Source organism: Colias croceus, chromosome 15 (assembly GCF_905220415.1).
Source record: "Colias croceus chromosome 15, ilColCroc2.1".
In the NCBI taxonomy this organism is placed as follows: Eukaryota; Metazoa; Arthropoda; class Insecta; order Lepidoptera; family Pieridae; genus Colias; species Colias croceus.
Window position 1 is genome coordinate 4,923,537 of NC_059551.1, and position 16,157 is coordinate 4,939,693.

The window sequence follows — 16,157 nt, forward strand, 5'->3', positions numbered from 1 at the left end:
CTTTAGGTATAGTTTATAGTACTTACAAAGAAGCTCTATCGTGAACTTATTTTTTACAAGCTTTTTAAATGAAGGCTCGATCACGAACGAGTTAAAGTTTCTATTCTAAAGCCTTTGTGTCTTTGTAGTCATATTTTTTATCTCGTACCTACTCTTAGAAAACGAATACTTCAGAGCACTCCTTCTTGGAACTTTCAAAGGCACTTTTTATGCGGAACTGTCGAGCTACCGTTTTATCGGTTTCATTATTATCTACTTAATTGAAATGTATATTGGAAAATAAAAGAAGGGACAGCAATTCGTACAGTATTTTCCTAAGAATACCAACCGCATATTACTCACAAAGTCACAAATCAGGTTTTCTTTAATGATAAATCAAAGAAGAATTTAATGCTGATTTGTATTATACTGCGTCTTTATTATAATAGGTATCTTCAGGGCATTCACATGAATGACATGCTAACTAGAGAAATTGTGAGCAAGGTCTTTGACAGATGGCCACAGGAGATTGTCAGTCATAACACGCGATCTTTAGTCAACCGTACAGTGTGTGGCAATGTTGTTATGAAACAGTGGCTGTAGCAGATGTAATGCTATCGGGTTACGTTTGCTTATGAAATTTTGTATGGATAGACGCCATATCGTCTGGAAGAATCGATAAGAAGTAATGATGGGAATTTGATGGTAATCGCTATCTGTTTGAGTGAAGAAGCAAAGAAGTCCAGATAGAAAGGCTTTGTAATGAATGTGATACTGAAGACCTTAGTGTTTTCAATAGTGTATATTAATGATGTTGAATCTACTCAAATGTTGATTTATATAATATCATCATTGAAGGATGGCAACAAAAGCATACTTCAAATTTTTAAGCAATGTGTTTTTAGTGCATTGATATACTTACAAAAATTAATTTTAATGTTACATAAGTATACCCAATATAGGCAGGTTAAAATTTGCATATATTTGTTGTAATTAAGACAATTGTTTACAAAATTGATTACCCATGAATACTTAATCATAATTAATTTATAAATCAATCATTTCCAATCCTATGTAATTGTTATGTTCCTGGCAATTATCTAGGAAAGTTACACTAATGAAGATTACATAAGCGTTATGTTTTTTTAAGTAGGTATTTTATTTCATTGTAGTCATGAATTGCGAAGATTTTCGTAAGTAAATTAATAGATAATTATCACCGAACAATAATTGTTCTGTATAATAAATTATTTATTCAAAAAACTGTTCACAAATTTTTCCTAGTTTACCGTTATGTTATTTTTGAAAACATTGAAGAGATACATGATGATACAAAGAGTGAAATATAAGAAGCGAATCTAAAATTTCGACAGACTAATTCCTAACTATATGAGAGTCAAACGGTGCTCGAAAAAGGTTTCCATGTAGAATGTTAAACATGATTTGGAGATAAGACGTAAATTATGTTCATTACGGTCTTTGTATGTTATGTGTAATGTAAAAGCGAAATCGCATATTCCTCTATAATAAAGGCGGGCATTGAACTATAGTTACGTATGCATATTATGTTGTTTTACGTTATTATGAAATTTGTAATTCAAATAACAAAAACGAGGCTTAATCCGCTGTTATATTGCACTTATACAAGATTAGTTAATACTGCATATAATCAGTAGACTGGTGTTGTATTCAGTCTATAAGTATGTTAGATTCATCGTATATTATATTAATAGTTCAGTACGAATACAAGGTCTAGGTTTTAAAATATTTTGCGTATTAGTTATTTGCTGTAAAATAAACGCGAACCAACGAGAACATTTTGTTCTGAAAATATGTATTTATTTCTCACCGGGCAAAAATAATGCAGCGAACGCAATGAAAAGCGCGGTTTATGTTCGCTTTGAATAACACAAAAAATGATATAATCTTTTCACATTTTAATCTTTTAACAATTTTGACCTAGTTCGTTCAAAACGCACTACTTTTTATTAAAAAAGGTGAAATATTTCAATACTGAAATGTATGTAGCTCTCCAATTACGTTTCAGCGAGAGGCGTGGAATGTACACATTAAGCGAATGCCCGGTCACAGGTAAAAATTACAGCTTGTGTATGAGAAAATTCATTAGGGCAGCGCACGGTAAAAATGTTAGGGCATTGCCACATTGTTCAATATCTGCCGTCGCTGGACAGTTGTTAAACGAACGTTAACATCTTGACTGTAACATGACAAACGAAGGTGGTTTTAGAAGGTAATTCGTATATATGATTAAAACATTTTTCTTATAATAAAGTCTGTGTTCTAGTAAAAAATGGAAGATAGAGCAAAAACGTTATGTATCTGTCAGACCTTGAATATTAGTTGGTTACCGAACATCCTAGAATGTTCGTAACAGGCAACAGCACTTGCGCTCATACCCTTAAACATATGTGTTGCATGCGTACTGGAGTATTCATTACGGCCTCCAGTATGCCCGCCATGCATAAATATAACACGAACTAAATTATAATATATTACGCGCCATTTCTGTGATGCATTAAATGTGAAAAATTCCAGCTGCAAATTTGAATTGTGTGACGCAGTGTAACTTCAAATTTTAAATGTTGAACATTTTCACGTGCAAATGATTTTGAAGCTTTATGTTGTGGCTTATTTTAATATAAGCTATGGTAAAAATTATCCTTGATAAAGCATTTTAAAAATTGAATTAAAATATTTTTTTGAATCAAATTTCATAAATTAATAAATGAATAAAATTCGTTAAAAAGAGGAAAAAACGCTATATATACATTAATTCAATTTTAACAGTATATGCTCACATAACTAATAATTAATTAATAATATTGTTATTCATAGCACTTCCAAATTCGTCTTGACCGCTGACGTCACAAGTTACGTGAATCTTTTACATATATGGCCAAGTCGCCACATCGTCTGCGAAGTTTTGAGCCAACAATAATAATTTATTTCTCCATATGCTTCCTTGTTCCATGTTTATTGTACTCCTTATATAATGTGGCACATGGTTCGCAAATGTATAATTAGTTTGCAAGTTTAAATATGAATATAAATAACACTTATCGTTTTACTGTAGATCTATGTAATTAAAACAGTGTAATTACAGTGTAATTAAAACTATTTAAAGTAATTTAAAGAGTTTTTAGATCCTCAAATAAAATTCGATTGTCTGAATATTTTTTTTGCACTACATTTACATTGAATCTTGTTTAGTTCTACGATGACACATAGACTTTTTCCAAATTCCAAACCTGACACCAAACTTATTTCATTTATCTAAAACAGTTCTCTGAATATTCAAATATATCCACCTAAAACGAAACCCAGATAGACGAGATTGTCCCAAATTCTTACAGTTTGTTAGATGTTATCTAAGTAATTTGTTTCCCCACTCGTCTCGACGATTAGTTCCTGATTTGCCGTTGGGGCGACGCCAATAATGATCGATTTTATCTGGAGACAGACCAAGTGTTTGAACTGCCTTATCGCATACCAAACAAACCCCAGAAAGCAGAACGTTGCCTAATTGAACGCCACTTTTGGGATATTCCGAATTAATGTTCTCGAATTATCTTCAGAAGTCTATGTAAGTGTGTTCTAGAGCTTGGACAAGAAAAACATTGAGCAGAGTTAAGATTTTACAATAAGTTTAGTTATTTTTAGAATAGCGCAATATCATCACTACATGCTAAAAAACAAATTCTCTATCGCTGTCTGTCCGTCCGCTATGAATGCTTATTGCTTGGATATTTATAACGATGCAACCTATTTTGATATAGTTTTATTTAATAGATAGAATGGTTCTAGAGGAAGTTAAGTTTTCTTCAAAGCGGTCATAATCACGCGCAGAAAGCTAGTTATAAAAGATATACAGAACTATAGTAGTATAGAAAACTAACATTAAAGCTTATCAATAAGTTTTATATTCGGCAAATATTATAGTACCACGTCCAGTGTAACTGTAAATAGTAACAGAGATATGAGCTATTGATTTACGGTATCACTACCGAGAATTCATATCTGATACCAATTAAAGTTCGTATATGCATTTGGGGTTACAGTACGTGGGAATTGTTTGTTTGTTTATTATTGTTAGATGAAAGGGAAGTTGAATTTTGGCGTCTTATTCATTAATGAATTCAAATTTATATGATACTAGCGGTCCGCACCGGCTTCGCCCGTGGTACATATTCACGTTTTCTCTACATAAGAACCATCCTCGTTCTTCAAGGAATATAATAAAAAAAGAATTAAAGAAATCGGTTCAGCTGTTCTAAAGTTATGCGCTTACCAACACATTTTGGGATTCATTTTTATATTATAGAAGATAAATAGATAAAAAAAAAACTTATAAACTTATAAATTATTGTATTGTCGCCGATTCTTGCTAAAGTTTACAAAGTTTGAAGTCTGTCCGTTTCAAAATAGAGTCCAAAATAGTGGTAAAACAAACACAAAAACAAACATAATATAGGTAAATCTAATAAAATCGTGTTAAAAAGATAACCTTGTTAAAAATATTCAGAATGGTATCTTTTCGTTTCTCCCCATACCATACATTTTATGTTTATAATAAGACCGTTTTATATCAGCGTCAATATAAAGTAAATATAAAAATCCCATATTCAAATTCAATTTACATCTATCAAAGCTTGTTGATGTACTCGTACGTACCTATAGTTTCAAACGTAACTTTAATAGTTTTCGATTTACGGAAGAGCTTATAAGAAAATTGCTCTACAAACTTCCTCTACCTGCCTAACTTCCATACCATATATTCAATACCTATCTTACAGTTATGGCCAGAAATTTGAACGGTTTCCAAATAAATTCCATTCAAAATACTTACTTTACGAGGGAGGGACTCAATTTAAAATGTCGGTTATTTATATCGAGATTTAGATTGCCTGATAAATATTTAAATAACCTGTGACATTTTTGGATGTTTTAATGAATGTTGTTATTCTATACATGGATTAAATACGAGTCAATTTCTCCCCATATGCAGTATGAATTATTGAATCTTTTTCTCTTGTGCCTATTCTTGTATATTGAAAATAGGTATGTAATAGATAGTTACATAATATCCTCATATCTTGCGACAGAATAGCCTTGTATTTCTCGCTGGAGATGTTTTATAGTACCGATATCTTGAGATAAGCTCCCCATGCACCTTTATTTCTTCGATTTATTCATGTCTCCGCATAAATTTTGCCATCGCAAAAGAGCTAAGGTAGCTAGCGTTCATGGCTTCCTGTTTGATATAAAGGCGTATTGATTTACTTTGACAAAAGTACAATGTTCAAAAAGAAAAAATATTAGGGTATATTTTTCTTTCTTTCAGCGTTTACAGTTCAGTATTTTGGAAGTATTTTTAGTTCAAGTCTTAGTTTGCAAGTTTCAACTGCATTATAAATTTACATGCAATATCAGTACCTAGTATAACGTCGTACTTTAAATATATTCCGCAAGATTCTCCCATAGTAAACGCTTTACCGAGTTCAAAGTACTCCAAGAACTAAGAATGGCTTAACACCTATCATCTAAGACAAACGACGCTTAGCGCTGGGAGTCGTACAATAATAGCTATTAAGGTTTAAGTCCATAACTATGCATCCACGTCTTTAAGCCGGATAGACTCAGCTCAGACATGCTCATGGAATATTGGCAAAATGAATGTTCCGGCATCGTCTATGAAGATTTTTAATCTTTCTTGTATTTTATTACGCTTTTATAAGAAGATTCTATACAGATTATATATATTTATAATTTAACTTTTACTGAATAATGATACATCTCTCTGTCTAATATAATGTTTATTTTCTTCAATTAAGTTTACTAATTGGCTGCTTTTAACAGCTTGATTATTATTTTATCATTATAGTTGCTCATTGCTGACGTTAATGACAAAATGATCAACTTGTTTCCGTAATGATGTAGTTGCTTCATTATGCAATAATCGTAAACTATAATTACAGTGTTTATATTCTATGTAGCTTGATACGAGTCATTTTTCCTCAGTAAATATTTAATATACTTAAAATATTATGCAAAAAGCATTAAAATAGATAATTGTTTGATATTATTGCCATGTTATTCCCGAATACATATTTCAAGTACTAATAGATTGTTTTTTCATTGCAGGTATTTTTAGATAATTTCGATTCAGTAAGGGTAAGAACGTAGTTTAAGGAGGAGCACATTATTCTCACAATTTGTTAATGTAAGGAAGGCTATGCAGACGTATCCTATAAGCTGCCACGTTTGGTTGAAGACAACGGGATAATTTAACGAGACGAGGCTGGTATTGAAAACATAATTGCACCTGTAGGAATGTTAAATTCTGGTCGAACTTATCAAAGCATGTTTTAATATAGGCTAATAGTAGTCTGCATTATAGAATGCAGTGCAAATAACCTTACATACTTTTACTACTTTTAAATTAACTGAGCCAAAAACCCATTTATGCACAATTGCGTTTATATTTCACGCTGAACAGATGATGTCGCGAAAATGTAAGAACCATACTTAGAATCGGATTTTATGAAAAAGCGTTTCTTTCTTGTTTGGCAACGTAACCGCTGTTTTGTCGGCTCGCTGGATTTTTTTCTCTGTTAGCATCAGGCATCTCATTCAGTGGTTCGCCTCGCACTGCATTTTTCATTTGAAAGTTGAAAACGCGCTTGGCTTTATTCATACCAGAATATTATCTTGGCTCAATACATAAAAGTTTTCGCGTACAATGCAGTTCATTCGACATTCAGTTCTTTGGGAACATTTTGTAAACATCATTAAATTATGCAGAAAACTGAGTGAATAAGTTGGTTACTTTGTAGTTGTGTTTCTAATAACCGGTTCCTCGTGTTTAGATGAAAATAGTTGTTAATGCGCATCCATGGTTTGTTTATACATGCAAAAGTATTGTTACAATCCCGCTTATTTTGATAAAAGCTGGTTTGCAACTCGATCTCTAGAAAGGAGGACGAGTGTGTGGGACTAAAGGAGATTAAATGTCAGTTAAACGCCGTTCCTCGGACTATGACCAATATAATGTAGCTCGAATAATTGCTGGCTATTAAACTATGCTATTAAATTAAAGTAAACTGTAATAAGTAATAACTAACCCATAAGTTTTAATTTTCAATTTGCCTGAATTACCTTTGCTGTAGTTAGTTATTGCAAGTATATATTTTGTAATAATGAGATTTTCATATAATAATATAATACTTATGCTATAATCGATAAAAATTTCCAAAAATATAGTAAATGCATGTTTATTCTTTGCTTATTAAGCACCGTCTGAGATGAGTAACGGGTGAAATGAGATGCGAAATAAATTTTCATATTGCAATTTTATAGCACATCGCGTTCGATATTTTCACATGTGAAAAATCACTTTTCATTTATTTGCTTTCCAATTGTCGAGTTAAAAATTAAGCCTCATTTGAAAACGTTACTATATATTGTATGAGTAATTAATTTTTTTTTATAATCATGAAACTCCTGAAATATGAATAAAGAAGAGTTTAAACGCTAATCTTTTTACTTTAATAGTATATATACTCGGGAATTGATTGATGCGTTAGGTTAATCAGCAGTTTTGTACTCTCAATATGATCTTATCTTCACATAATTTTATTGTATTTATACAGTAAATTATCTGAAACGTTCATTGACACATTCTTCATTGACTGCACGCAGAGTCAATCATTGGAATCTCCACATTATATTTCATTTATTCCTCCATACATTATAAATAAAATTATTAATATAGTACTACTTAATCATTTATTATATCTTTCCTTTCAATTTGCTTCGTAATTCTACTGAATTACAGATTAGGTTAGGTTAGATAACTTTCTTCTTTCGAACAATTCGAAAATCTAAGTATCATCTAATTGTTTAATTTACTTATTTAGTATTCTGCCTGGACGCAATTAAGGCAATCAAAAAGTCATTAAATGTATTATACATAGTATCATTTTCCATTGTACGAAATATAAAAGGTCACACTTTCCAAGTGTATTCAGTTAGCTAAAAGAATAGCAGGTGACCTTTGAACAACGTCTTCAAACTAAAGGTCTCTCTTTGTTCCCACAGTGAACCATAAAATGGTTTCCTTACCCCATTGTTATAGTGTTTCTATTTTAATAATAATCATTTGATAGCTCTGAGCTTAGTAATTAGCAGAGTAGGCAAACTACAGGCAGCAAAGAGGTTCTATTTGTATTTTGTAGTTCAAACAATAATCTTGAAAGTTAGAATGCTCTGGTTTATTTTTATACAATTTTTTCTTAGTTTTAATAGTTTTTATTTAACAACTTTTTATATCTAACTGTAATGCTAACAGCAACTGTTCCGGTATAATTTTTTTTAATAATTATGTTAATCCAGATTAACATAAAATTTATTTGTGCTCTGTTTATTTTGCATAAGTGACTTCAGAAATGATTAAAAAATGCTTGTTAACTTTAACGTTATTTAATTAGGATTTAGGATTCCACAGTTATTTGAAGAGCGTTTACATAACTTTCATTTTGTTTTAACATCTAGTTTTGCCTTATTCCTAATTTTGAACTTCACGATGCAATATTAAAGTTTAGTAATATTAGTAGGTTGGAAAGCTAACAATCCAGTCAAGGCACGGTTACTTGGCCTTAGTACGGCGTAATATTATTATAAAACTTTATAGAACTAGAATTCGCTCGAAGTTGCTAGAAGCACTTGATAACGTCGTCAATTAGTGCGTTGGCCTCGGCTGTGCGCGTCTCCGTTGAAGCCTGAGCGTTGAATTTGGAGCACCCTATATTATGCCTTTAGTTTTAACATTATGGCATTAATTTCACAGAACATAATATAATTATTATAAGCAAGTATAATATACATGTTTAAAACTAAAATCAGACTACCATTGAACAATAGAATATGGATTTGTTACGTCCGTATCATTATGTAATGAAGTATTATTTGTTGATTGTTTTTCCTCATATAAATATAATTTACCTTAAATTTTGCCGAGCCTACAATGTGGTAACTTCCTGAATACATATGATTCCGGGAAAATCGAATAGCCTTATAAAATTTCATTGGGGCGTAAAATATAAACATTTGATAGTAATGACGATAAATTAAGCTGTAAAAGTTGTAAAGTACATAACCATCGTTGTTTAGGCGCATCGCTCCAAGGCGGGCGGGGTCATCGACCTGGCTAATAACTTCCGTTCTGCAACGTAGGCTAGTTCAGTTAGGATGGCGTGATAACGAGTTTTCAGACTTTATTTTAATATAATATTATATTTGTACAATTTTGAAATTAAGGCCTTAACAACGTAGTTAACGCTCTACGTGCGATGGTAGGTATGTAGTGTGCTTCAGGATGAAATTCCTGATGAAACCATTACAATGACAAGTTATATGTTTAAATAGAGCTCTAGTATACAGCTCTGTTAAATTTTGACGAATTTCATAACGGTTCAATAACTGATAAAAAATATGTGTAATAGAAATCACTACTTCAATAGAAAGCCGTTTTGGAAACATCAAAAGTCCTGAAAATTCGGATGAGTGATATTGACATTGTCAGGTAGATGAAACCCATATCAACCAATACGAACCAAGTGAAGTCATACAAAATAGTTATAACCTTTTGAATTCATGATGTCACTATAAAGGCTATTGATATAAAACTTTTTTTCCCACTGGTCCTTCGAGTAGGATCTATCTATATAACTTCGCTATAGCTAAATAAAACAAAAATTCGATCTATTATTCATATAACTCTTTAAAACAAAAGCTTTCTTGGTCTTTAGTTCTTTTATTTTGTCTCCATGGCACTAAGGGAACTGTCACATTGTAAATGTACCCTGTATGCGGTTAAATATCAAATTTACTTCGAATCGCCTTGGACACTTGCGGCTTTGTACCTGTAAATAATATGTTTGTGTTTATGAGTGCGCAACGTTATATTATGTTTCAATGTAAACACCACTTGTAAATTATGTATCGTAGTTTATTGTAGTTATTCATTATTCAATTATTGAGAGCAGTACTCTATTTTAATAATTATAGCTCTTAAAGAAGTACTTGTATGATTTATGTTTGAGATGCAACATAAAATTATTAGTTAATACTATACTTTTATTTTACAATAGTTTTCTTTTCAATAAAATATCCTAAGATTAGTTTGAACATATAAGTTAAAATGAACAATGATGGTACGCTTTTGTGAAGATATTAATATATTTTTATTCATTGAACACTAATCAAACACAATATACTAAGCCTAACTAAAACTCATTTCTGTTTAAATACAGATGCAATTTGTTATTTATATTTGCGTTCAGTAGATCAAACTAATAAAGCAGTGTAATGAACTTTTGCTCGATTGAACCTATTGTGTGTACCGAAGGCTCAATTTTATTGAGTTTTTTTTTGTCTAGGTCTCTTATTTAATATGGTGTAATTTAATAAAAGTAAATGAAATATATTACCTAAAATATATCAATATATAGATTAAGAATAATCCAATTATTGTGATTGTTACATCCAAACCTTGAAAGTATATTTATTAACTTATGTGGCACACGCACATTTTTAAACAACCGTGAAATACATACACACATCAACACCGTCTAGGGATATTACGAATTTTTTTCAATTAACTAAAAATTTGTTATAAATAGAATGCAACTTAATATTTTTTATAAAGCCTATTTATTAGGCTATAGCTTAGAATAAAACAAAAACAGTTTTTTTGCGAAAATAAAATTTTATTTATAAAAAGACAAAAGGTGAAGTAATGGCAAAACTAACGACGTATGTGTTTTTTGAGAAAAAAGTTAAAAATAAAAGAAAATTATGCCAGTTTTTGCAATCATTCAGAAAATCAATAATCAGTGAAACCACCCATGACGTTAACAACCGTCCTGCAACGGTTTTTCATGCTTTGAATCAAGTTATCAAAGTCAAGCTGTGGGATATTGTCCCAGGTCCTGCTAAGATGTAAAAAAAGTTGCTCCTCAGTCACAATGTTTTCAGGAAAATTCCTCAAAGCCCTTCTTTGGAGCATGTCCCACGCGTGCTCTATAGGGTTTAGGTCAGGTGATTGCGCGGGCCAGTCTAAGACGGATATGTCGTGCTCCTGCAGCCACCTGGTTACCACTCGCGCTGTGTGCGAACGGGCGTTGTCGTGCATGAGCGTAAATTATTGGCCCATTTGTAACCGATGGGGGTTGACTATTGGTCCTAGCACCTGGTCACGGTATTTTTCAGCCGTCATGGTATTTCTGATCCAAACGAGGTCTGTTCGTCCACCAACACGAATTCCGGCCCAAACCATAATTGTTCCACCGTGGTAAGGGTGGACTTCCTGATGGTGTAGTAGTCGACTCTCACGACCAGGAACTCGCCATACGCGTACTCTTCGTGAATCGGGATGGAAACCGAATCGAGACTCATCAGTAAACAGCACTACAGACCACTGGTTATCTTCCCAAAGCAAATGTTCACGAGCCCACTGCAATATTCGTCCACGATTTCCTCGGCGTAGTGCTGGAGTACGAAGCGGTCTGCGAGCATGAAGATTAGCTTCATGCAGTCTCCTCCTCACAGTTTGGTCACTCACAAGCAACTGGTGCTCTGACTGGAGCCTTTGAACCAACTGCATGGCCGTAACATTTGGTTGCCTTCTTGCAGCAACTTGCAAAAATCTGTCTTGTCGTCGGGTGGTTATGCGCTTCCCACCTGAGTGTCTTTCAGCCACTTCTCCAGTAGCACGATAACGTGACCATAATCTCGAGATAACGTTCTGTTTTGTTCCAATCTCCTCAGCAACACTCCGTTGAGTAGCCCCAGCTTGGAGCATGCCTACTGCCCTTAACATTTCCTCTCTTGTTAAATGGCGCCGCTGCATGATGCGTACAGTGTCAAAATTTCGAAATTAATCGCTAACTTGTTGTAAAACACCAATAAATGACAAAAAAGAACCGAAAACTAATGGTAGGTAAAGTGCACCTTCGACCTTCTCTCTAGTTATGCCGCGCAAATCTTTTGTTTTTTCTTTAATTTCTTAAATTCAAATTTAGAATTATTTAAAAAGATTTATAAAATAAGCTTTCTTAAAATATTTTAAAACTAGCCAGTATTTTTTGAAATTAAAAACTTTAAACATAATATCCCTAGACGGTGTTGATGTGTATATAATACACACTCATACACTAGTCTAGTATTTATTTTTTACAGTTTCTGTGTCCGGAACAAAATAATTTTATTGAGTTAGAGGTCAGTGCAAAAAATATAAGGTATTGCATGACTATATCAATTACAAATCCAAACATTATTAGGAACAAACAAATTACCATTGTCTTATAATATTTATACATCTTGACATGGAAAGTCTGCATTATTTATTATTCTTTGCCCCAGAGATTGCGTGGGATTCGGGTTTTATTGACCTCAAAATTACATCTATTGTCTAGGAAGAATTATTTATATTTGCCTATAATAATTACGTTTAGTTTGCGTGATCGTCTTATACGTAGTTCTAGAAAAATCTACGAAGGTCTATTGCCCCTATTGCTTCATCGCTTTTATAACATCAATGACAAAGGTGTCAATAAGATGTGTTATTGGAAGAAGGTTAATGTTTTTACGTGCTCATATTTTAAAATTGACATTTTTGTGTATTAATTACGGTTTTTTATTTAATTATGCTAATCTTGACTAAGTTTTGCGGTCATGGCTTAAATTAAATATTAATAATTCTTTTATAGACACACTTGGATTTTAATAATAAACATAATTTTGTGTTTTCACGTTTATAAAGGTGTCTAGAGCCTCATTAAGTCGTAGTAACTGTGACTGTTTAGTACCAAGAAAACTGACAGTTTCGTTTATAGAAAAAGTGTTAAATTTCTAAAATTATCTTCTTGAACAAATCACCACTGTTGTATGTTGGTCTATATCTGTCATATCTATTAATTATCTACCATACAAATGTACACATGTATATAATGTACATTCTTAGCCGCTCGGGAATCTCCTAATCTCGTAATTACAACGAACAATCACGTGCAGTTGTTAATTTGACAACAATAGCACATGCAGTCACGTCTAGGCATTGCTTGTAGTATGTACATAGTGGTGCATATATCCTCGCTTCTGCTTTCTATTGTACTGCTATCTAGCTTTGACTTACACGATTGTTATGAACGTTTTGTTTTACAGCGCTTTTTAAGCTAACATTCGATTTTTTGTGTTCGAATACATCAAGGTTATTAAAGGCCAAAACGTAAGTAGTGTGAAAAATCGTTTTTACATACGTAAATAAAGCCTGGAATTACGAAGAAAATGCGATAAAATTAGGATAGATGAAAAAAGCGTTTGAGGTAAAAACAAAGTAAAGTACCTATTCCCTTTTGCATTTCCAATTGTTGGGAAATCATACATTGAACATACCAATATATAGGTACTAAATCAGTACTTTCGATATACTATTTTACGTTATTACATACATATCACGTGACAGAAACACATAAGAAATGTATCTACAACACCATTACTATATATTTTTACCGTTCACAATAATATGCATGTCGAATTACTATAGTTATTGTGTATTGCACCACACTTACAAAACGTCATTACTATTTATTATGGCTGTCATTATTGGTGTAAATGAAAGTGCTAAATACCGCCTTCACTGTTATTACGATACAGTATAAGTTTATGTTAGACTAGCTTTCCGCCTGCGGCTTCGCCCGCGTTTTCAAAGAAAAACCCGCATAGTTCCCGTTCCCGTGGGATTTCCGGGATAAAACCTAGCCTATGTTACTCGTGGAAAATGTAGCTTTCGAATGGTGAAAGAATTTTTAAAATCGGTCCAGTAGTTTATGAGCCTATTCATTACAATCAAACAAAGTTTTCCTCTTTATAATATTAGTGTAGATGTATACTTACTATGTTGCAGCTACTGTGATATTTTCTTTGTAAATAACCGTCGTGTTTGCTTATATGGCGACATTATCATAACAAAAACGTAGAGGACATTCTATTAAAGACCTTCAATAATATGTGATGTTAAATAAACATCTGATGGATCAAATATCAAAACTCAGAATTTACAATACTGCGTTAAATTAACACATTTGCAAAGATATTTTAAACATAGTGTATTCTTTGCCGAAACATCTCGGTCATATAACGGTATCCGTCGTGGACAATCCGGCACTGTAGGTATACACTTGTTTATGTTAATAGTTAACACGATACACAACTTCCACTTTCTTCGGTTAACCTTGGAAGTAGAATATGGGACATTGTATGAATGACTTTCACTGCTAGTTGGATTTGTACTTAATTGATGCATGTCAAACATAGCCAAAGACGGCTATTATTGAACGTTAGGCTTTAGCCTTTACCTGTTTCTTGCTTCGTAGTTATAAGAATTTGTTATTCACACTTAGAAACTTACACAAATATCTATTCAAAGCATAAGTACCTACTAATCCTAAAAGTTTAAATAAGAAGATTAGTAATCCATCCCCATTCTTCCAATGCATGTAGTTTGCGAACCTGCATTGCTAATCGAAATTGATCGTTAGCAATGATAGTCTTAGCCAGCAGTCGAATTCACTGTGGTTGCATGCAAAATAAACATTGGTGCATTTTTGTGGAGCACAATGATGCAATCTCCGCAGTCGCTTTGTGGTATACTCCTATTCACAATTATGAGCTTTTTGAATAAATCCAGAGCCACCGAGCTCGTATCTCGGAGTGGTTCATTACCAACGTGTGCTTTAATGATAGCTTGGGTCTCGCGTGTTCATACGTACTGACGATTTGCCTCTCATTAAAATAAAAACCAATCTACACTTTAATTAACGAGGTTAGTAGACTTAAAGTTCTGCTCGCTGTATACAAGTAATGTATGGGTTTGCGTCACGTGTGTCAAAACAAGAGGATCAATGTTAGGATAGTCTTATGAGATTTCGTATCTACGTAAGCTAAATGCGTCTGGAATTCATACGTTTGCAGCTACCGTATTTCGGTAACAAAATAAATATAAAGCTTTAGTGCTGACGGTTTAATATCAAATACGCGTATGCTCTTTGTTATGAATGTATTCAAATGTATTTAATGTCGACTGTAATGCGTCTTGCAAAATATTTATAATACGCGTAATGTTAAGTCATATTTTCCTGTCTCACGAAACTGACATTTATGATTTGGAATACCAAGAGACGTGTTAATTAAAATTGCTAAAGTTTGATTGAAATAGTTGATACGTTTATGCGTTCATTACATTCGTTTTAGAGGTAAATATCTCACAAGGGAAGCTAAAGTATAACTTAGAATTACTTCACTTTTCTTCACTTCACAGTGGGGTCAAGCGGTGCTTTCAACGTTTTACTTTTTAGTCCGGCTATGACAAATTTCCAACTCCGCGGGGAATTTCATTTTAACGGTTCATTTTAGTAAATGTGTTAAAGCGAGCATATTAAAATAGTATCTTATCTTCACCGCTTCCTTTACAATTAAGTCAGATAGCATCAGAAATAGGAGGGGCCCGCTGATGCCGTTCAAAATAGAATAGAGAATATATCTTGCATGTGACCGACGAATACAATGGTTTATATTCTAGCGTAGCCGCTTATTAGCGCTGTTTGTAAACAATGAGATTTGTTTAATAATACACCTTGGATATTGCAGTCTCGAATGCTTGTACTTGCTGTACATGTACGTACCTATTTACTATTTATTACTTTCACGTATTCGCTTCCATAAAATGCTCTTCACTGCATAGTATAAAACAAAGTCACTTCCCGCTGACTGTCTCTTTGTTTGTATGTATGCAAATATCTTTAAAACTACGCAACAGATATTGATTAGTACATAGAATGGTTCTCAAAATATATTGAAGCATATAATTTGTTAAGTTTTAGACAAAGCGCAGATACAGGGAAGATCAATTTTACATACATTACTCCGGTTCTCTTACCTTCAGCACTCCCATGATTTACCAATAACTCGTAGTTAAATCAAGGCTAACATTTTTATAAATGCAATGTATAACCCGTAAACATGATAACTAGCGGTCTCAGATTGTTTTGTAACTCCAATTTAAAGATATCCCTTTGATACAAACGTTGAATAAAAAACCT

General features: G+C 32.7%; 1 protein-coding gene across 6 annotated transcripts in view; it reads left to right on the plus strand.

Annotated features, from left to right (window-relative positions):
* The window catches only part of LOC123698270 (rap1 GTPase-activating protein 1), a 210,460-nt gene that overhangs the window by 168,049 nt on the left and 26,254 nt on the right, over positions 1-16,157 (plus strand). For 2 of the 6 annotated variants that reach the window (XM_045644862.1, XM_045644863.1), the window contains exon 2: positions 6,142-6,171. The exons of the other annotated variants lie outside the window; for them this stretch is intronic. In XM_045644862.1, coding sequence (XP_045500818.1) covers positions 6,142-6,171 — 30 coding nt within the window. The remainder of the gene's footprint in view (positions 1-6,141; positions 6,172-16,157) is intronic. 6 annotated transcript variants of the gene reach the window in all.